The sequence below is a fragment of the Dipodomys ordii genome, unplaced genomic scaffold, assembly GCF_000151885.1.
Source record: "Dipodomys ordii isolate 6190 unplaced genomic scaffold, Dord_2.0 Scaffold106, whole genome shotgun sequence".
Classification (NCBI taxonomy): Eukaryota; Metazoa; Chordata; class Mammalia; order Rodentia; family Heteromyidae; genus Dipodomys; species Dipodomys ordii.
This window is the reverse complement of record NW_012267322.1, coordinates 4,991,903-5,015,424: the sequence shown is the minus strand read 5'-3', so window position 1 is coordinate 5,015,424 and position 23,522 is coordinate 4,991,903. Positions and strand designations below refer to the sequence as shown.

Below are 23,522 nucleotides of genomic sequence, written 5' to 3'. Positions count from 1 at the left end.
TTTGAAAGTATGATTAAGGATGCTCAAATTAGCTTGCATCATCCAGGTAGGCCCTAATGTTGACTACAAGCATCCTTAGAAGGAGTTTAGTGGGAGATTTGATTATAGAAGAAGCATAGCACATCACAGAACAGAATCAGATATTGGACAAACTGAGGCAAAAAAACAAGGAATGCAGGGAATGCTAAGAACTGGAACAAGTAAAACATATTCTCTCCTGGATTCTCCAGAATGGACCATGTTGCAGCACTTTGATCTTAACTGTGTCAGATCCAAGGTTGGAATTCTCATGTTCAAAACTGTGATAGAATAATTTATGTTGTTATAAGCCACTAAATTTGTAGAACTTGTTAGAGTACTGAGGTTTGAACTGAAGTGCTTATTTAGTTTGGCAGTCAATCTACAATGTGCCTGGAGCCCCTTTTCAAATGGGATCTTGTTTTTTTGTCTGAACTGACCACAAACCCTTTCTGTACCACATCCATTGTTTATTGATTGATATGGAATCCTGTGAACTTCTAATCCCAAACTGGCCAGGAACAGCCATCCTTTTGATATCAACCTCCCATGTAGCTGGATGACAGGCAAATGCTAAGATGCCTAGCTACTCCTTTTAGAGGGGGGAGTCTCATGGACTTATTGCACAGGTTGGACTTGAAATTACATCCTCCATATCTCTGTCCCCAACACAGCTAGTATCACAGACATGAACCAGTGGTACCTAACTCAATAAGACATCTTTTTCACCTATTGCAAAAACTCATATGCAACTTGAAAGAACAAAGGCTAACTTTGATAAAACAAAAATCAGCTATCCATTATCTGTAAAAAATCAAGTTTATCCAAAATACCTGAGACCATTTCTAGTCAAATTTGAAATTTTTAACATTTTCCAATATTTTCCCAGACTTTACTGGGCTAATTATTCCTAATCGAAAATCATAAATTAGAAATCCCTTTAAATTTAGAACTGTTTGGACTGTTCCTGAGTTTCAGATTTTGGAGCACTCCAGATTTCTTATAGTCAAGAGTGGAGAGACTAAACTTCCATATAACATTTCATTAAACAGGTGAGGCACAAACATCTAACAATGAAGAGACTTCATTTTGTTCTCAGAAGTAAACTGTAACAACTAAGGACGCATATTTTCAAATCCTCATCAATATTCAAGAACCATGAAAAGGTCATTGAATTAATTTTGTAGAGTTTATTTTGTTTCCTCTAAATATATCCTGATATTTCACCAACATCCTAAATAACTATTTCATGTGAATTAGAGAACATGTAATATGAAAAGCCACAAACACAAAAGTCATTGCAAGATTTTTCATTAGAGTGTACAATCATTATTCTGCTACCACTTAACAGTCCATAAATGAAATAATATGCGAAGAAATTAAATTTCATGATTAAAATTTTTGCATTCATTAAGAGAATGATAAATCTATGTTTATATATTTGTGGTTTTATTTTAATTTTTTTTGGTATGGTGTATGGGGATTGCCTATAGGTAAGACTCTTATCACTTAAGCTATACCTCCAGCCCTTTCATTTTTATTTTATTTTTGAGAAAAGATCTTGCTAAATTTAATAGGGTTGGCCTTTACACTATCAAACTCCTTGCCTCTATTGCTACTCTTCAGAAGCTAGAATTGTAGATGCAAATCACCACCTAGCTTTTTTTTTATTGGGGAAAGGTGGGGGGAAAGGTTGTTGGACATCGGGCTTGAATTTAGGTCCTGTATCTCTGAGCTATTTTGCTCAATATTAGTGCTCTACCAGTTTGAGCCACAGTTCCACTTCCTGTGTTTTGGTAGTTACCGTGAGATAAATGTTTCCTGGACTTTTCTGCCTGGGCTGATCTTGAACTGTGATCCTCAGATTGTAGCCTCCTGAATAGCTAGGTTTACAGGGGTGAGCCACTTGCACCCAGCTGATAAATTTATTTATAAAATTGAAAAATTTTAAACTTCTAAATAAAGATGCTTTTGTTAGCTGACATTAACATATTTTTAAGAAGATTTACAAGATTCTGAAGGAATAATGCCTTTTGAAATGAACTGCTGATTGTGTTAAGATATTATCAAGAACAGATTTATCAATTGCTTCTAAACTTTAAATTGTAACATACCAGTTCCTTCTTTTCCCTCTCTATCTTCTGGTTTTTAGGGATTCAAAGTTAGGATCTTCTGCTTGTTTGGCTCACATATCACCACTTGAGTCACTCCTCCAGTCTTGCTTTTGCTGGTTATTTTGGAGATGGAGTCTTAGGGACTTTTCTGTCCTGGCTGGTTTTAAACTGAAATCCTCTTATTCTTGGTCTCCCAGGTTGCATGAGCCATATGCAATGGGCTCCAAATTATTTTTGCATTTGACCAATAATTAAATGCAATTACTATTCTTTAGAGAAGAGTCTTAAGTGAGTTTTAAAAATCCATCATTTTATAACAAAGTAATAGGAACATAATAGATGCCAGAGAAAGAGCCTTCTGAATATGAATTGAAATTCAATAAGGCTTTGTATGATAAATTCAATTCAGCAGTTCAACTCTTATGTGCCCTCCCTCCCTCACTCCCTGGTTATACTGTGTGTTGAATGCAGGGCCTCTAGCTTTTTAGGCAGGTGTTCTATTGAGTCATACACCAAGCTCTTTTTGCTTTGATTATATTTGGGATAGAATCTCACAGTTTAACCCAGGACCTGCCTAAACCCTTCATTATTCTCCTTTTTATGTTTTCCATGAAGGTAGGAAAAAAGGTAAGTGCCACTCAGCTACTGGATAAGATGGGATCTTACTTAATATTTTACTCAGGCTGGCCTCAACCTGAGACTTCCCTTGATTTCTGCTTTAAGTAGTTATACTTTTTTTTTTTGAGGCAGTGTCTCTCAGTGTGCAGCCTTAGCTAGCCTCAAACTCATGATCCCCCTACCTCAGCCTCCTGACTTGTATCTCCAATTAACCAGCAAAGAGAGAGAAGTGGAATTGTGGCTCACGTAGTAGAGTGCTAGCCTTGAGTTTAAAAGCTATTCAAACTAGAATCTTCAACAAGTCATCCTGAGCACTGCACAAATTTCTTTTTTTTTGGATCCGGTTGTGGGGCCTGAACTCTGGGCCTGTGCGTTGTCCCTCAACTCTTCAGCTCAAGGCTAGTGCTCTACCACTTGAGCCACAGCGCCACTTCCGGCTTTTTTCTTTTTTGCTTATGTGGTGCTGAGGAATCGAACCCAAGGCCTCATGCATGCAAAGCAAGCACTCTACCACTGACCCACCTTCCCAGCCCCGACAGCACAAATTTCTAAATGTTCAGTGATTCAAGAAGGACTCTACTAGCTGGGTTCAACAATCATTACTTCCCACACATATTTCTTTAATAATCTTCCTGAGTCCAGATTTTCATTTTCCAATCTGTTCACCTAATGGCTACTTAAATTAAATTATGTCACACAATGTCCTTCAAAAACTGGATTACAACTTTCCAAATATTTTCAGTTTCTGGTCTATCTAATTCATCTCACACATTTAACATGTCAATGCCGTATTTTAAAATCCTGTAGTTTCATAGTGTATGATTAATTTATGAAGGCTTGTATTCACTCCGCCCCCCCCATAATTCCTTTAAGACTTGACTCAACTATTGTTTTCTCTGTAAAAGCTTTCATTACTTTTGTTCTGCTTGGTATGTACTTGATATATTTCCTATTTTCGCTCAGCAGCTATAGCCCTTTAGTTTGAGTATTTCTAGCATTTAGTAAAATTTAGTCCAACAAAAATTCATTAGGTTGCTGAATGAGATCAAGACAAAATTTTCTATGTGAAGACCAATACCATTACTTTTGTTGTAGCACTTGAACGGTAGTACTTTAATACAAGGCTCCTCAAGTAGGTAAATCAAGATGTTGAGTGGAAGCTGAAATGGAGATGGGAATGGAAGAAAACTGTAGTAGAAAGTAAGCTCTCCACATTTCTATAAGGAATTTCTGTGAATCAGTGCAGCTATATAAAACATGGCAAGCTGGGCACTGGTGGCTCACACCTGTAATCCTAGCTAATCAGGAGGCTGAGATCTGAGGATCACAGTTCAAAGCCAGCCTGGGTGGGAAAGTCTGTGAGACTCTTATCTTCAATAAATCACTTGAAAACTGGAAGTGGCGCTGTGGCTCAAGCGGTAGAGCGCTTGCCTTGAGCTGAAGAGCACAAGGACAGCACCCAAGCCCAGAGTTCAAACCCCACGACCAACCAACCAAATAAATAAATAAATAAAATAAAATATGGCAATAAAATCTCTTAAGATCAGAAGACACAGGTTTATCATGTCTCTACTGAAAATAATATAAAAACATTAAGCTCTAATATTTTTCCTCCAAATACATTAATACTTATTCTCCAGACAGAAATTCCATTGTACACTTTCTAAATTATAGTTTAGTATTTCAAATTAAATTGGAAATCCTTTTTCTTCCTTTAGGCTCTTTAAATAATTAAAGATAATGTAAGATGATTTAACCACCCCTACATATTACTTACATTTTCCTCTGCCTCCAGTATATATCCTTTAGTTTCTAAATTCCTTTGATTTCAAATGCTTTACTCTGATTAATATGTAGAGCTATTTCTAGTTATCACATTTATTCCATTTCACTAGGATCAGAAGAGCACATGTGAAATTTCATAAAAGATCAGAAAAAATGAAGGAAAAGAATATATTATCTATTATTTTTTAGCTAATTTATCATGTTAAAGATAGAAAAAATTAAAAAATTTTAGTAATGAAGATGTGACCTTTACTGCTATAAATTCATAAACTAGTACTCACTGTTACCTTGGCAAATGTTGACCCACGACCTTCTGACTCAATAGTAATAGTTTTTGTACGGCGTAATAAAATCTGATCAATGTCCTCTTCACAGAATTTGGAGCCTTCGTCTTCCTCCTCCATAATGGCACCATAAGCACCTCTTCTAAGCAAATCTTCTATTTCCTTTTTAGAAAGCTGCTGAATCTAAAATCAAAAAATTAATAATAATGATATTAACAATTGTTATTTTCAAAGTTCAGAATGAGAAAGTACCAAAAACATGACATTTCATGTTTACATTACTTTTGGGTTTGAGATGAATTTAAGAGAGAATTTACTGCAATATTACATTGAAATTGATTACTTTTCCTGGATATCTTAAAAATATGAATTACAAATCTGCCTGAAATGGCTTAAATTAAATGATAGCCTAAGGGAGCAGGAAATCTTTTAAATACTTTAGTATTAAGACTCAATATTAGACAAAATATGAGGGGGGAGGAGGGAAAGGCACAATTCATAATAATACAAAACCAACATATAACATTTTTAAAACTCTGCAAAATGTTTATATAACTAATGTAGAAAATTTTACAAATTCAGATTTGTTATGCCATGATACAAATGTCCTACAAAGACAGCAAATCATTTCTGTATTCAAAACATATTCTTAGAATTTATAGCTCTATAGCTTTGAGGTATTCTTAGGAATTAACTAACTAGCTCTATTCTCTAAATGCCTTTTTGAACAAACCAATGTCTTTAGTGTTCCTCTTTGAACAAAATGTAATGATAGGATACTAGAGATAAAACTGAGCATAAAGATAAAAATAACAGAACAAAAAACCCTCAAGTGAAAAGAAGGATACATACACCACCAACATTACTTTCTCTTCCACTCATGCTCTGTAGCACAGCTTTATCAAGGCCAAGTTTCAGACTGGCCCGGTCAAACATCTCTCTCTCATAGGAGTTACGAGTTACTAATCTGTAGACTTTAACTGCTTTGTCCTGACCAATTCTGTGGCAACGAGCTTGGGCCTAGGGATAAAAGAGAAGTTATACAATAATTTTTCCCACAAAAGGTATTTATTAGTGAACTAAATATACATATGTATATATTTATATGTATGCATAATACAACTGTGTGAAAATCTGTACACACATTTGCTAGAGAGTTAAAAGCTCTACCACTGGAGACATGCCTCCAGCCCTCATTTTTGTTGGTTAATTATAGGTGGAGTCTTGAGGACTTTTCTGCCTGGGCTGGCTGAAATCCTTGAGGTCAATATTTTTTCCCCTACAGTAAGGGTCTTGTTGTATAGTCCATGCCAGCCTATGTACCTCAGAATATGTACCCCTTGCTATGTATTTCCAGCTAGCCTCAAACTTGTTATAATATAATAGTCTTCCAAGTGCTAGTACGACAGGCTATCATGCCTGAATATGATCAAGCTTTAAAAGTCTTTTGAGTCCAAACTTAAATTACCAAGGTTTTCTGTATTTCAGGATCTTTTCAATCTATTTATGTTTCAGCTGGGTACCACTGAAATCGGAACAAAATCAAAGATGACTAACTATGGAGATCTAAGTTTTATTTAAATGGAAAAAAAACATGTCATGTACACACTAGAAGTGGACACATGAGATAATGGAGCTTTATATTTTTCTTACTACATTTAATTCTGAATCACAAGTCGTGTACACATTGTGTATATACTAGGGCTTGAACTCAAGGACTCTTACTCTGTTCAGCTTTTTCTCTGGCTAGTGCTTCTACCATTTGAGCTCTACTTCCAACTTTGGCTTTTTCTGGTTAACTTAAGCACTTAAAATTTGTCTTCCTGGACTAGCTTTTCTCTGCTCCCAGCCTCTTAAGTAACTACCATTATAGGTGTGGGTAACTGGCACCCAGCCACATACATTTTCATATTCAACTCTTTGTTGAATAAATTTTTATAATAGATGAAAGGTATTATTACCAAATGCCTTAATTGTAATACATTAATACAAGATGACCAGATAAAATTTTGATAAACAAATACTCATTTTAATGAAATTATAATTCTGGCTGTTTTTGCCAGTTCTGGGGCTTGAACTCAGGGCTTGGACCCTGTCTCTGAGCTTCTTTTGCTCAAGGATAATACTCTACCACTTGAACCACAGTGCTACTTCCAGCTTTTTCCATTTACGTGGTACTAAGGAATCAAACACAGGACTTTATACGTGCTAGGCATTCTACCATTAAACCACATTCTTATCCCCTAATTCTGATTCTTTAATTTCATTTATCAGTAAGTTATTGTAAGACCTTGGGTCTCTCAAGTTTCTATAACTTTTTGAAGGTTTATTTGCAGTGCTGGAGACTGAACCAAATACCTCACATTTTAAAGAATAGAAACACCTACTCAACTATGTATACCATTGTATAAGTTAACATATTTCATGTAGCCTTTTTTTTTTTTGGTCAGTCGTGAGGCTTGAACACTGGGCATGGGCGCAGTCCCTGAGCTCTTCAGCTCAAGCTAGCGCTCTACCACTTGAGCCACAATGCCACTTCCAACACATATTTTTAAATATATTTTATTATGTATAATAGTCAATGTTAATTTCACTTGCTTTGGTTGGAATAGATATTTCTAAGGGAAATAAAAGTAAATTTCCAGGGGCTGGGAAGGTGGCTCAGTGGTAGATTGCTTGCCTTGCATGCCTGAGGCCTTGGGTTCGATTCCTCAGCACCACACAAGCAAAAAGAAAAAAAGCCGGAAGTGGCGCTGTGGCTCAAGTGGTAGAGCGCTAGCCTTGCGCTGAAGAGCTGAGGGACAGCGCCCAGGCCCAGAGTTCAGGCCCCATGACCGGACCCCCCCCCAAAAAAAGTAAATTTCCAAAAATAGTTATGTGAACAATTACATTCCTTGTTATACAATGCATTTATTACCTGAAGGTCATTTTGAGGATTCCAATCAGAATCAAAAATTATACATGTATCAGCTGCAGTTAAATTGATGCCCAGCCCACCAGCTCGGGTACAAAGGAGAAAAACAAATCGATCTGAATCAGGTTTACTAAATCGATCTATTGCAGCTTGTCGGAGATTCCCTCTGACTCTTCCATCAATTCGCTCATATAAATATCTATTGAAATGAGATGAAATAAATTTAAATAGGTGAATATAATATAAATGAAGATAGAGTTAATCAATGCCAATTTTCTAGCAACATATGGTCAGTATAAAATTAAAAGCATGATCACCCCAATTATTTTCTAAGGTTCTATAATTCTTGGTATTAGTACTAAGGAGGAAACATAAAGTGATATAAATACAAAATGTTTGTATTCTTGGATGAAAAGTAGAATAGCATTACAATAAATGCCACTTTGGGAAGTTGGAATGACAACTATCCTGCCAATCTCATCATCTCATCAAGATCCCTGCATTGCTAGATTATATTCCACTCTACCATGCCAGGCTTGTAGGTTCAAATGAGGCTTAAATAACTTTTTGCCTGAACTAGCTTTCAAGTTTCAATCTTCCCTTACAGTCTCCTTCTGAATAGCTGGAATTAGAGGTGTGACTACTGTACCAGACATACCCCAATACACACCTTTTACTGAGGACTGAACACAGGGCCTCTGGCAAGTGAGACAAAATCCCTATCAGGTCAGTGGTCTCTGCTACTTTTTCTTGTTAAGTTTGTTTGTAAAGGTAGTTCAGATTATCCTGGAATTCATTTGGTAGCCAAAACAGGCCTCAAACTCACAATCTTGCCTCAGCTGCTCAAGTGTGGGGATTACATGTATGAATTACCATGTACAGCTTTATGGAATACTTTGCATTTTGAAGATGGTTGCCTAAAATATAAGCTCATGCAAGGTCTCACTATGACAGCATTTACAAATCAAGTAAGTCTCATTCCTATAGTGAAACAACATGCATCAAACTTAATAACACACTCAATATAACTGGTAATTCAGTGAGTTGTGGCAGACTATATTTACCTTTTATGTATGAGATAGTCTTCCAGGATATCAAGGCAGCGAACCATCTGAGAGAAGATGAGTACTTTATGACCTCCTGCTTTCATTTTGGGAAGCAATTTGTCAATTAAAACCAATTTACCAGCAGACTGGATCATTGCTTGAAGGTGAAAATCAGAAGCAGCTGGATTATATGTATCTCTAAATTCACCAAGTATTTTTTCCTCGGCACCTGTGACAGAAATAAGAGACAACAGGAGCAATGTAACAACTGCAGATGGGGCTGGGAAGTTGGCTCAGTAGTAGAGCGCTTGCTTTGCATGCCTGAGGCCCTGGGTTCGATTCCTCAGCACCACATAAACAAAAAAAAAAGCCGGAAGTGGTGCTGTGACTCAAGTGGTAGAGCGCTAGCCTTGAGCTGAAGAGCTGAGGGACTGTGTCCAGGCCTAGAATTCAGGCTCCACGACTGGACCCTCCCCCCCAAACAGAAAAACAACCAACTGCAGATAATTCCCAAATGCTTTAATTTATATCAGAGTAAGTACTCCTTATGATTCTGTAACATATAATTTACTGATGACAAATGCATTGCTTTTATAGCAATTGAAGACTTAATCTCTACCAACACTAGATTGGTAATTCTACAGAAGACAAATATGATGTTAGAATCTTTTACTTTTCCAGATACCTGAAGTAACATCTGGTATAAATTTCTGTGTGCTAAATGTTTAGGGCATGATAAGAAGGAATTAATAAAATTGTGGTCTTAATATATAGATACAATTATCTAATTAAAAAACAAATATCTAATCTCTAAATATCAACCATTAGCACTGATAACTGAAGGCTGCTTATAACTAAGCTTTCAGAAAATCTACATCTGAATTAAGAGCCTCTTAGTGTTCTTTTCCTCAGCCTTTCTATCATACTAGAAATAATGTTAGTTCTAGCTTTTCTAGAATACTAAAATCTAGTAGAAAGGTTCTTGGGTAAAGTGGTTGAGGAGTCCAATAGAGTGAATGGAAAGACCTAAACAGTGTAAAGACAGAACACTGGCAGAGAACCTGAAATGATCTTAGGAAGTATTACTAGCACAAAACTGCTAATAGGAAGCCAGGCACTGATGGCTTCTACATGTCATTCTACCTATTCAGGAAGCTGAGATATGAGAATCGTTGTTTGAAGCCAGCCTGGCAGGAAAGTCTGTGACACTCTTATTTCCAATAAACTACTTAGAAAAAGCCAGAGAGGCACTGTGGCTCAAGTGGTAGAGCGCTTGCCTTGACACAAAGAAGTTCGGGGACAGCACCTAGCCTTTGGACTACAGGGAGGGCAAAAAACAAACAACAACAACAAAAAAAACCCAAACAAACAACAACTAATATTAATAGGAGGATACTGACAGGAAACAAGGTAATAAGTAAATGTCAAAATTCAAAAAAAAAAGGCTTTTGCTACCTTCTTCCCTGCGGAGAATTAAAGGAGAATTCTACTCTAAGACATTGTAAAACCCTGGTAGTCTTAAAAGAGTAGAATGAAGGTTTTAACAAGCACAACAGTGATGTTTTGATTATTTATTCACATTACTGGTTTAAAGAAAAAAAAATTTGTTGCAACTTGTTTAATTACCTTTAATAAGATATGGATGATTACAGCATTTTCTGAGCTCCATCATGGTATTGACCAAGTTAGGTACATTAGTTTGTCCTACTCCTTTGGATAAAAATGAAAAGTTCTTCTCCAAAATAGCCCTGTAGTATTTCTTTTGTATGTTAGTAAGCTCAACTTCAATGATGGTTTCTTCCTTAGGTGCTAATTTCTTTTCTACGTCTTCCTTTAATCGCCTCAACATCATTGGTTTCAGAATGGCCTGAAGTTTCTGCACCTGAAAAAAAAAAGGTGATGAAACCATACAGTAATAATATACACATTCCCTGTTCCATGATGATGACAATGATAATAATAATAACAACTACAATGAAGGATTTGATATGTAATAGGATACCTGTTCCTCTGTTTTAAGATCTCCAAATTCTTGCAAAAATGTTGATTCAGAAGGAAACCTTAAAGGTTCAAGAAAATGAAGAAGACTGAATAGTTCTTCAACTGTATTTTGGAGAGGAGTGCCAGTCAAAAGGACCTTGTGTTCCTATAGAAACCAAGAACAATTATATCAAATACAAAGGTACTAAAACTAGATAGAAGCTGATTTAAGTTATCAAATGTTCATTGTTTAAAAGTCAAGTATTGCCAGGGGGAGAGCTTGAGGCCCTGAGTTCAAGTCCCAGTACCAGAACACAGAAAGTTTTTATAATCTTGTAAAGATCTCAATTTCTATTATACCCTTAACCTAGTCAAGCCTGTAAAAATCCCTAATTTTTTTATGAAATATATTGTAAATGTTCTTAAAGAAACAAAGGTTTTTAAGAAGCAAAAGACACAGAAGTGGAGCAGTGGCTCAAATGATAGAATGCTAACCGTGAGCAAAAATGCTCAGGGAGCCCGGAACCCATGACTTACACCCGTAATCACGGCAACTCAAGCTGAGAGCTGAAGATCTCGGTTCAAAGACAATCTGAGCAGGAAAGTTGTAAGACTTTTATCTCCAATTAACCACAAGAAAACTGCAAGTGGCGTTGTGGCGCAAAATGGCAGAGTGCTGGCTTTGAGCAAAAAAGCTCAGGAACAGCATTCAGGCTCTGAGTTCAATCCCCAGAACCAACCAAAAAAGAAAAGCCCAAAGGACAGTGCCCTGGTCCTAAGTTCAAGTCCTAGGACAAGAGGGACAAAAAATAGAACCAAAAGAGTTTCTCTATTTTGCATTCAAATATTATTACTATGAAAATTTGTGCTCACTCTGTGCAATGCAGATGATCAGACATTTAAGTCTGATCATTATCACCTTAGTGATAATCTACAAATATGAAACACTAAACAAAATAGTCTTCTAAAATAGAACAGACTGAAATTAAACATCCTAAAAGGAAATAAAATAGAGTATTTTAAGAGTACCACAAACTATCATTTGCAATTTGGCTTCACAATACATTATGTTCCCAAACTATATAAATACATATTGGTGAATCTATACATATGCATACAATAGTAAGTAGTTCTAGAAAGATAAACACTGAATTTTAAAACCTAGTTAGAATTCAAACTGGGTGTCAATATAGATGATGAGGAATTAAAAGGAACACTTTAATCATTTATTGCATTTATGTATTAAGCTTATTTCCTTGAGTACAAATATAGTAATTACATGATCTTAATTAAAAAATTGAATTTTTATTTACAAGATAATAAAATTTGTTTAAAAATTGAATTTTAAAAGAATCAAACTAACAAGATGATGACTAAGAAATTTCAAAATCAATCATGATAAGCACAGAGCTATGTAGGAACTTTTATTTCTCTATCACAAATGACCTAAATAATATCATTTTGATATAAGGACTTTTTATTAAAGAATTTGTAGGATTAAAACTTAAGAAGTTATTTATTTTCCACTAGTACAATTCTACACATTTTTTTGGAAATGTTAGTCAAGGTCTCCTTAGAAAATTATGAATTTTTCCCCTTAATAAAATCTGAAAGCTCAATTAACACACTCAATTATATGTATATAGTACTCAAATATATTTATACACTGACTGTTCTCAATTTTACAGTACTGGATTTTTTTTTTGTTTGGTTTTGGGTTTTTTTTGTGCTAGTACTAGGGTATGAATTCAGGGTCAGGACACTTTCCTTTAGCTTTTTAACTCAAGGCTGATGCTCTACCATTTGAGCCATACCTCACTTCTGGCCTTTTGCTGTTTAACTAAAGGTACAAATCTCACAGATGTTGCTATCCAGGCTGGCTTTGAACTATAATCCTCAGACCTCAGCCTACTAAGTAGCTAGGATGACAGGTCTGAGCCTCCAGCTCCTGGTTCAGTTCTGGAAAGGTTAGGGATTCATGCTTGTTAGGCAAAAGCTCTCCTACTTAAGATATGTCTCTAGTCTTATATACTTAAAATTAATATATTTATATAATTTATTATTTAGTATAGTTACAAATTTTTACACTTTAAATACTATAAATGTAAACTAAATAAATTAGATATGTAAACTAAATTAAAAAATTAGTTACTTACCAGATTCATGAGTTTCAAGCCTTCCAGTAGTTTACAATTTTTATTTTTTAACCTGTGTGCTTCATCAATTATCACACATCGCCATTCAATGGCATTAAGCTCACCACAGCCCCCAAGAATCATTTCAAATGTGGTGATGATAGCTTGGAATCTGTAAGCTCCTCGTATGATACGCCCCTAGAAATAACAACACACAGCTAGAATATACTTGAACTTTTTAGTCCTGCAAAATGACATAAAATGGCATAAAAGCACATTGGCTTTTTATATAAATTATTTCTTACTGAAAATTTTACATAAATATAGACACAATGAAATTTGTTGTATTTTCAGTCATCTTGTCAAAAGAAACATGGATATATCTTTATATTATTGTAAATTATATTCAAATAAATATTATTGGTAAAATGTGTCAGAAAAATATTAAGATTTGGGCTGGGAAGGTGGCTTAGTGGTAGAGTGCTTGTCTGGCATTCATGAAGCCCTGGGTTCATTTCCTCAGTACCACTTACACAGAAAAAGCTGGAGGTGGCGCTGTGGCTCAAGTGGTAGAGTGCCCAGACTGATTTCAAGCCCCAGGGCTGGCCAATAAATAAATAAATAAAGACATAATAATTTACATCAATAAATGGGTATTTAAATACAAATATTTAATACTTCAATCCATGCATTCATACTTCGAATGATAAAAAAGTAATGAATATCAAACTAATGGTCCAAATAATTTGTACAGGTAACATTTTTTTTTGGGGGGGGGGGTCCGGTCGTGAGGCCTGAACTCTGGGCCTGGGCGCTGTCCCTCAGCTCTTCAGCTCAAGGCTAGCGCTCTACCATTTGAGCCACAGCGCCACTTCCAGCTTTTTTCTTATGTGGTGCTGAGGAATCAAACCCAGGGCCTCAGGCATGCAAGGCAAGCACTCTACCACTGAGCTAACTTCCGAGCCCTGTACAGGTAACATTTTATAAGTACCTTTATGCCTGACTGTTCTAGTAGCTAGTGACAGAGTAGTTACAAAAAAAAAAGAAGAAGAAGAAGACAATAGTAATTATCTAAGTTAAACTAACAATTTGATAGCATGGATACAGAATATAGTCAATAAAAAAACCAGTTTTGACTTAGCTGTGGACAATTATAGATATATTTTGAGGTAGTTACATGCTAGGTGTGGAGTGAGAAGACTCAGATTAGACTCTCAAATCTTTAGCTTAAACGATTTAGAGTTACTGTTTACTGACATGAGAAAATTCATGATTTTAATTTTGTATATGTTATACTGAAATCTCTTGTAGATAAAATTGGAGTAGTTAAGTATGTATTTAGAAACTACTCTGAAATTCAGAAAAAAGTTCAGACTTGGTGATAGATTTGGGAGGATGCAATAGTACAGACATAATCTAAGGTGTTTATACCAATGAAATCTGTGAGTAAATGGGCACAGATACAAGACACTGTTAGGAATGATCCCTGGTCATGCCATAGTTCAGATGAGTCAGAAATGACAACAATCTGGGAAAGGAAGCTTGACAAGAAAAACATGATAATATAAGAAAACAAGTTTATTAACAAATTAGATTATTAAAATGAGAATGACAATATAAACTATGAGGTATTGATAGAAAATGTTAAAAATTGTGTGCTTTGATTTACTTTTTTGTTCTTTAAATTAGTTTATATTGGCTACTTAAGTTCAATACTAGCTCCATTACTAAGAGAGGTAAAAAGTATAAATCTATGGCATTTGCAAAACTCAAAATCAGGACTCCAGTGGGGCAGACTTACTAATCTTAGTTTTGCTCTATAATTTTAGGGCAATCTAGATTTTTTTTTTTTGGTCTTGAACTTTTGGTCTTTTTTTGGGGGGGCTTGAACTCTGGGCTGAATGCTGTCCCTCAGCTATTCAGCTCAAAGCAAGTGGTTATTGGAGATAAGAGTCTTATGGACTTTCCTGCCTGGGCTGTCTTTGAACCGCGATCCTCAGATCTCGGCCTCCTAAGTAGCTAGGATTACAGGCATGAGCCACTGGTGCCTGGCCCAATCTAGATAATTTTATCTCACTGTTCTATCATGTGTAAAGTGGGTATAATATCTGTTTTATATTAATATTATAAAGATTAAATGGAAGAACATATGTCAACTATTTAGAAGAATGACTTGAAAATAGTACTCAATAAATGTCTATTACTGTTATTATTTTTGCTGATTTTCTCCAAGCACCTGGAAAATTTTAGCAGCAATACTACTGCTGGTTTTTCCCCACCTGATCATGGGGCTTGAACTCAGGGCCTGGGAGCTGCCCGAGATGCTATGCACTCACAGCTAGCGCTCTACCATTTGACCCACATCGCCACCTCCAGCTTTTTCTGAGTAGTGTATTGGAGATAAAAGTCAGAGACATTTCTGCCTGGGCTGGCTTTGAACTGCAAACCTCAGATCTCAGCATCCTGAGTAGCTAGAATTACAGGCATCAGCCATCAGCACCTGTCTATTAGTACTGATTTTTGTTTTATTTTATTTATTTATTTTGGCAGTCCTGGGGCTTGAACTTAGGGCCTGAGCACTATCCCTGAGCTTCTATTGCTCAAGGTTAGCACTCTACCACTTGAGCCATAGTGGCACTTCCAGCTTTTTCTGTTTATGTGGTACTTAGTAATCAAACTCAGGGCTTCATGCATGCTAGGCAAGCACTCTAACACTAAGCCACATTTACAGCCCCTATAACTACTGATTTTTAAGTTGAACAATAACTTGAAAAAGGCAGAAGGAAATACTCAGTTAATTTGCATTAAATTTTATTTGCAAGACAAACCTAAAAATTATGTCTACAATTGAAATGCATATCTATTTTCCTCATTGCATGAAATACCTTATATTTTTGAAATGCAAAACCCTGCAGTAATATCTTAGAAGCTACAACATATACCATAAAAATACATTTAGGATATATATATATATAATTATTACTCAGTTCATTACACAAGAATATATCTGCTTTGAGCTATCATATTTATAAGAAATTATGATATCTATTAAAATAATAATTTTGCTTTAATATTACATACATTTACAATTAAGAATGAAAAACCACTATGGGCTCATATAAAATTGCAACCTTAGATATCATAAACTCCAATTATGCTAAGATAGTAGTTTTCAATATAGCCAAGGAATAATTTAAAGGATTATATAGATGTTTAATTTCATGTACCTGCAGTTGTTCTAGCTTTGGAAGCAGGAGGGAAAATGTGGTCACAGAAACGAAATTAGTTCAATCAAAGTTGGCTTCATATAGGGAGAAAAATGCATTGTAATTCATACGCAAAAGCAGAAAGCCTATGAGATTCTCCAACTTCAGTTTCTTTCTTTCTTTTTTTTTTTTGGGTCCAGTCGTGGGGTCTGAACTCAGGGCCGGGGAGCTGTCCCTCAGCTCTTCAGCTCAAGGCTAGCGCTCTACCACTTGAGCCACAGCGCCACTTCTGGCTTTTTTCTTTTTGCTTATGTGGCGCTGAGGAATCGAACCCAGGGCCTCTGGCATGCAAGGCATGCACTCTACCACTGAGCCACCTTTCCAGCCCCTCCAACTTCAGTTTCCCTGGCCATATGCTGCATTATTTTAAAATAGAACAATGAAACAATGAATCAACACACACACGCACACACACACACACACACCCTGTGCTAATGAGATAGAATGCCAGAAAATAGACCTCATCTAAATAAAAGAGTAAAATTCAGTATGAATTGGAAATGGTTTGTTTTTACTTTGTTTCTTACTCTTTTTGCTGTTTATCAAAAATTTTGTAACATCAAGTCTGCAATTTGGAACTTTGTGTTTTCTAGCCTTAAGTTCCTGTAATAGATCGGATCTTGGATAAACGGAAAAAGCCCCTCTTAAAAGGTAACTGACTAACACAAAATAGAAAATGTTCTCCCATAACACAAGAAAATAGAAAACCATCATATCATTAAAGTAGCTAAGCCTAATAGGAAGAATGCTAAGATCATTATACAAAACTAAACAAAACAAAATGATCCCAAAATTAATTAATCTTTTCTTCTTTTTTCAGCACTGGAGACTAGGACATTCTGCAGATTAGGCAATCATTCTATGCTTGAGCTATACTCTCAGATCACAAACCTCAGATCACTGAACACAAATGCACTAAAAATAAAAAAGAACCTATGTTTTCTCACTTCAATTGGCATTAAAATCCATAGTTTGCTTAAAGACTAAATGTTAAACGTAGGGGTGAAAAAAGCTAGGAGATGGTCACAGAGACACATTTCTAGAAATAAAACCAGTGAGTATTTAAAGGCAGCAAAAATTACACTTGCCAAAAATTAAAATTACAATAATAAATCAGCATACTATTAGAGAACTTCAGCATTAAAATTTACCCACTGTTCTTTTAGCTACTAAAATCTAATGAAATATAAATAAAAGCACATAATCTATCATTTAAGTATGAAGTTAAAATCTATCTTAAATTGGTATGCAATGCTTATCTTTATCAGCCCTGATCTTTTTTTTTTTGTTTTTGGGTCGGGTCGTGGGCCTGAAATCTGGGCCTGGGCGCTGTCCCTCAGTTCTTTAGCTCAAGGATAGCTCTGTACCACTTGAGCCACAGCACCACTTCTGTTTTTTTTTTCCTGCTTATGTGGTGCTGAGGAATCGAACCCAGAGCCTCATGCACGCAAGGCAAGAGCTCTACCACTGAGAGCCACCTTCCTAGCCCAAGCCCTGTTCTTTTAAACAAGTAAAAATCATTAATACCATACCTGTGAATCCCTGAAGTACATCTCATATTGCTGTATCATCTGTCTGCTAATCAGGCTCCCATGATAAACCACAACATTAATATCAGTCCACGTACGAAATTCTCTCTCCCAGTTTGCAATGGTAGAAAGAGGTGCAATAATCAGGAAAGGTCCTTTTAAGCCAGTCAGAAGGATTTCATGGAGGAATGTAATTGATTGAATGGTTTTCCCAAGACCCATTTCATCTGCTAAAATGCAGTTTCGCCTGAAATAAACAAATATCAATGTACACATTGGGTTTTTCTGTAAACTACAATGTTTTTAAAGACATACAAAATAAGCAAAGATCCAATTAAAATGTTTGCATTTATAAAACAAAAGTTGCTGAAGTGCAGAGTAAGTTAAAACTATGTTTATTATGATCCTGTAGAGGGAAAACTAAAGATTTTTGTAGCTCCAAATAAAGATATGGCACATTAAGTATCTGATTTTTTTAAAAAAATGGTAAAAAGGCATTGGTAAAATAAATATTATTTATTCAGGAAGCATTTATTAAATACCTTCTATTATCTCAGGACAGTATGAGAAGATGGGATACAAAAGAAATAGAACATGTTCTCTGCCTTCCAGGGGAGCTTGTATCTATTAGAGAAGCAGACATGCAAATACATAAATAAATAATCATGCTTTGTGCTACTGTAGAAGCACAAATACACTATTGGTTTTCTACCTTGGCTGTGCATTAGAAGAGCCTACAGAGCTTGAAAAAAAAAAACCAGATAACCAGGTCTCTCCTCTATTTTCTGATTTAATATGTATGAATTAAGATAAAATAAATTATAATTTTTAAATAAACTTTACAGATGGTTATGATATGTGGCTTGAGAAGAAGAATCATAATGAAATTCATTATGGATATTGAGAGAGGTAAGTAAAAAACTGACTAGAATAAATGAGAGAATAACTCTTCAGTCAAGTTCAGTTATGAGATGGATTCTGCCAAAGGACAAAGCAAAGATGCAAAAGGGTAAAAATCATGTCCAACTGGGGGAACAAAAGCCTGATTAACCTTGTGAGGAGGGAAAGGTGAAGAGAGATGAGATTAACTTAGTAAGTAGGCATGATAAGTTAAAGAGGGTAGATACCATTTTTTTTAACACAACTGGAAGCATTGACAAATCTTAAAAATAAATGCAATAAGATGAGATGACTAGATAGAAATGAGTAATTGGTAATTAATGATTATACTGAAGGAAAGAGAAGTTGTGGACATTTGGACTGATAGGGAAGGAGTAAAAGACAGAACTTAAGTCAGAGTTAATCCTCAATTCGAATGAATTGGCCATAGTCACTGACTTGATGTATGGAGTGGAGGATGACAGATTTCAGTTTGGGTAACTAAATAAACTGTATTATTAACCAGGATGGAAAATATGGAGGAAGAGCAAGTTTGATATAGAAGAAAAGGAAACTGGTAAGATTAATTTGGAATCTTCCATGTTTAAAGAATTGCTAAGGCAGAAATTCAAATACTAAGAGGCAAAAAGAAATATGGGCCCAGAGATCAAAATCTTACTTAGAGATAACAAGTATAGAACCATTAACATATTATTAGGAAGTGAAGGAATGTATACAGTGTAGGCAATATACCTGAGGGAAAACAAACATAATCTGAGACCTAAAGGTTAAAACCTGGTGTAAGAAAAAGTGACATTTGCCGGGCGCTGGTGGCTCACGCCTGTAATCCTAGCTACTCAGGAGGCTGAGATCTGAGGATCGCAGTTCAAAGCCAGCCCGGGCAGGAGAGACCGTGAGACTCCTATCTCCAATAAACCACCAGAAAACCGGAAGTGGCGCTGTAGCTCAAGTGGTACAGCGCTCGCCTTGAGCTGAAGAGCTGAGGGACAGCGCTCAGGCCCAGAGTTCAAGCCCCACGACCGACAAAAAAAAAAAGAAAAAGTGACATTTAAATGATAGACAAAATAGGATCCTACAGATACTGAACAGTCACAGGAATACTGCAGAGCTTGGAGAATCATAGTGGAAACTGTTACTAGTTAGAGTAAGGAGGAAGTTTAAAAGAGGAAGGAGGGGTAATTCCTCTCCAATAAAACAGAGTGTAAATTAGAGCTAAAGAATATAGTAAGGAATGGAAAATTAAGTTTCATATGAGAGAATAAAATTCAGACTGCAACAGGTTCAAAAACAATTAGAGATGAAAAAATGGTGAGAGCTACTACAAGCTACTGTACCTAGAAATTTCCTTAAGAAATTACAAAGAGAACCTGAGGTAACTAGAAGGAAAAGCAGAGGCACAAATTAATTTTCTATTTTCATTTTATAGACAGGTTAACTCCATTTGCTTGCTAACTGAAGAGATAGTAACAATCTTTAATAATGGTTTGAAGACATATAAGAGAAGAATGGCTGGAGATGTGGTTCAGCAGTTGAACAACTAACCAGCAAGCGTCAGGTCCTGAGTTCAAACACCAGTATGGCCAAAAAAAAAAAAAAAAAGAACAAAAACAAACATAAAAAGAAGACAGGGAGTGAATGAAGAATAAGCAGTAGTAGTGGTAACTGAATTCAGTGAAGCTCTGAAAGACAGAACAAGACAAATATATCAAGAATCCAAGAGAGAGTTGAGATCTAGTGATTCATGCTACAATACTAACTACTCACAAGACTGAGATATAAGGATTGAATTTTGAAGCCAGCCTAAGCAGCAAAGTCCAGGAGACTCTAATTTACAATTAACCATCAAAAGTCAGAAGTGGAGACTTGGCTCAAGTGGTAGAATACAAATAAGCGTGAAAAGGCTGAGGTAAGGGTTCAAAATCTACATCACTGAATTCAAGACCTTAAACCAGTATGGAAAAAAAAAAAAGACAGACAGACAAAAAGGAAGGAAGGAAGGAAGGAAGGAAGGAAGGAAGGAAGGAAGGAAGGAAGAAGGAAAGAAGGAAGGAAAAAAAAAGCGAGGAATCATGATGAAGCTCATTACATAACACCTAATATATACAAGTCCCTGAATTCGATCCCTATCAGGAAAAAGAAAAAAAAATTAAGGTGGCATGATTGAACTTGGTCCTGAGTAAGAATTATTTTGAATTCTATCATGAGATTAGAAGCAAAGGTATAGATGGAGATATAATTATAGGCTTGGATGTGCAAACAGTGAAGAATTTTTAAATATTTGAAACCTATTTTCCTGTTTCGCTATGAAGCAGTCAAACAAAATGTGTAAAAAGGACAGGACTATGATAAAACATTGAAAGTTTAAAACAAACAATGTAGAAAATGGGACATGGTAATGATTTAAAAAAAAAGACCAATTTTTAAAGGATTTGTTACTTTACATGGAAGATTCTTTTGGGAAAATGTAAACCAGAGGGAAGAGCACTGTATGGGCTTGTCATCACGTCATCTAATTGGGCCCAACAAATCACCATCACTAAGAAAAATGATTTTGAATAAAACTATAATCAAATTTTGCTATTATTCTAAGTAACAGTGATCTCATTTGCTCTTTCATATATTCTACTACTTTTCTCAATTGAGATACTACTTTTTACTTCTTTTGAAGTTATCTTTTCATCTTAATGAAGAACTTGAGATATAGTCTATAAAGTATTTTTAACAACTTGGAAAATAAATTATAATAAATGGGTTATTATGTTCCTACAATTTTATTTTTTATTCCTTATTAATTACTGACTTCATCAGAGACTTAAATAATAGAAATCTAAGGAGGGTATTGTGGCCCATAGTTATATTCCCTGCACTCAGAAGTCTGAGGCCAGTGGGTCATGAGTTTATGGCCAACTCAGGTTGAATAACAAGATTCAATGTAAAAAAGGGAGGGAAAGAGACAGGGATAGACAAAGACAGAGACATTGATATATATCTTCTTTTTACAGATATATAACATGTTCACAGTTTAACAACAGAACCAAATATCAAGTGTTGATATAAAGTAGTATAAGTTTGAAAAGATGAAAACCACTTTATAATATAGAGATGTTTTAGATGTTTGAAATTTAATTATTAAATCTAAAGACATATTACCAATACACATTTAAAAGAAACAAATATAATTGACATCCTAACTTGAAATTTATGTATTTGTGCAAAGTAATTTCACTTTAAATAATGAAAATATAGCAACATCTTTACCTACTTTACTAAATACATTGTGGTACATTAAAAACAAAAAAAAAGACACACTAAAAATATTCCTGTTAGGATATACCTACATACCTATTGTACCAGTTGAACAAGAGCCAGTTAAGACCTTCTAGTTGATATTCCCTGAGTTGATTCCCATTTTTATAGTCCCTGGATTGATCTATTTTCTTCCAAATATTAGAGGGAGGACGATCCTTTGAGGAAAAAGGGAAGAATAAAAATTAAAATTAAAAAAAAGTGAATGATGTACATCATATGTCTAAAATTTCCATTCAACTTCCTCAGGGCCAAAAGCTTTCCTTTAACATTTTTCCAATATAGCCAAGTGCCAGTGGCTCAATCCTGTAAGCCTAACCACTCAGGAGACTGGGATATAAGGATCAAGGTTCAAAGTTAGTGAGGACAGGAAACTACTGAAGAGTCACATCTACATTAACTACCAAAAAAAAAAAAGCACCAAAATACCGGAAGTGGCGCTGTGGCTCAAGTGGTAGAGCGTTAGCCTTGAGCTGAAGAGCTGAGGGACAGTGCCCAGGCCCAGAGTTCAGGCCCTTCGACCAGACCAAAACAAAAAACAAAAAAAAAAAAAGCGCCAGGTATGGAGCTGTGGCTTGCGTGGTAGAATGCCTTGAGCTTTTAAAAAGTTCAATGATAACACCCAGACCCTGAATTCAAGCCTCCCCAAATAAATAAAAGCACCAAAAAACAAACAGTTCAAAGCAGAAAAATCAGTGAGACTTTTTTTTTGGGTGGGGGTCGGTGGTGGGGTTTGAACTCTGGACCTAAGCGCTGTCCCTTAGCTCTTCAGCTAAAGGCGAGCACTCTACCACTTGAGCCACAGTGACACTTCCGGTTTTCTGTTGGTTTATTGGAGATAAGAGTCTCATAGACTTTTCTGCCCAGACTGGCTTTGAACCCTGATCCTCAGATCTTAGCCTCCTGAGTAGCTAGGATTATAGGCATGAGCCACCAGTGCCAGGCTCAGTGAGACTCTTATCTACAACACTAACAGCTGTGGAGCAGGGGCACAAATGGTAGAGTGGTAGCCATGAGCAAAAAAACTCAGGTACAATGCCAAAGTCCTGAGCTCAAGCTCAAGGACCAGTACCAAAAATAAAAATAAAAGAAATCTTAATGCAAGAGGTGTGGTGCCTAGTGAGCATAAGGCCATGCCTTCTAACTGTATTGCACCAAATATTAAAAAAAAAAAAACAAAAAATAACCCTCTATGCCTTTTAGTATACGGTGTAATAAGAAAATTTCTCAAAACTTCTAAAATAAAATTTACTCTTAATTTTAAAAAAATTGGTGGTAGTGAGTGGCACTGGATTTGACCTCAGATCGTTATACTTAATAGGCTTCACTTGAATCACACCTTCAGTCCTTAAAAATTAAAATTAGGGCTGGGAATATGGCTTAGTAATAGAATGCATGCATAGCATACATGGAGCCCTGGGTTCGAATCCTTAGTGCACATAAAATGAAAGAGCTGGAAGTGGCACTGTGGCTCATGTGGTAGAGTACTAGCCTTGAGCAAAAAGAGCTATGGGATAGTGCCCAAGCCCTGAGTTCAAAACCCACAACCAGGATGGGGAAAAAAAAAGTGAAAACTAAGATCATATTGAAAATGAAAGACTGAATGTCTCCTCGTAACATCAACAAT

The 23,522-nt window shown here is 35.8% G+C and overlaps 1 protein-coding gene across 6 annotated transcripts in view; it reads right to left on the bottom strand.

Annotated features, from left to right (window-relative positions):
• The window catches only part of Chd9 (chromodomain helicase DNA binding protein 9), a 130,657-nt gene that overhangs the window by 51,749 nt on the left and 55,386 nt on the right, over positions 1–23,522 (bottom strand). For all 6 annotated transcript variants that reach the window (XM_013027939.1, XM_013027941.1, XM_013027938.1 and 3 more), the window contains exons 10-18: positions 21,932–22,053; positions 17,693–17,936; positions 12,916–13,092; positions 10,782–10,925; positions 10,406–10,661; positions 8,798–9,008; positions 7,737–7,932; positions 5,672–5,839; positions 4,823–5,002 (exon numbers count right to left, since the gene is read on the bottom strand). In XM_013027939.1, coding sequence (XP_012883393.1) covers positions 4,823–5,002; positions 5,672–5,839; positions 7,737–7,932; positions 8,798–9,008; positions 10,406–10,661; positions 10,782–10,925; positions 12,916–13,092; positions 17,693–17,936; positions 21,932–22,053 — 1,698 coding nt within the window. The remainder of the gene's footprint in view (positions 1–4,822; positions 5,003–5,671; positions 5,840–7,736; positions 7,933–8,797; positions 9,009–10,405; positions 10,662–10,781; positions 10,926–12,915; positions 13,093–17,692; positions 17,937–21,931; positions 22,054–23,522) is intronic.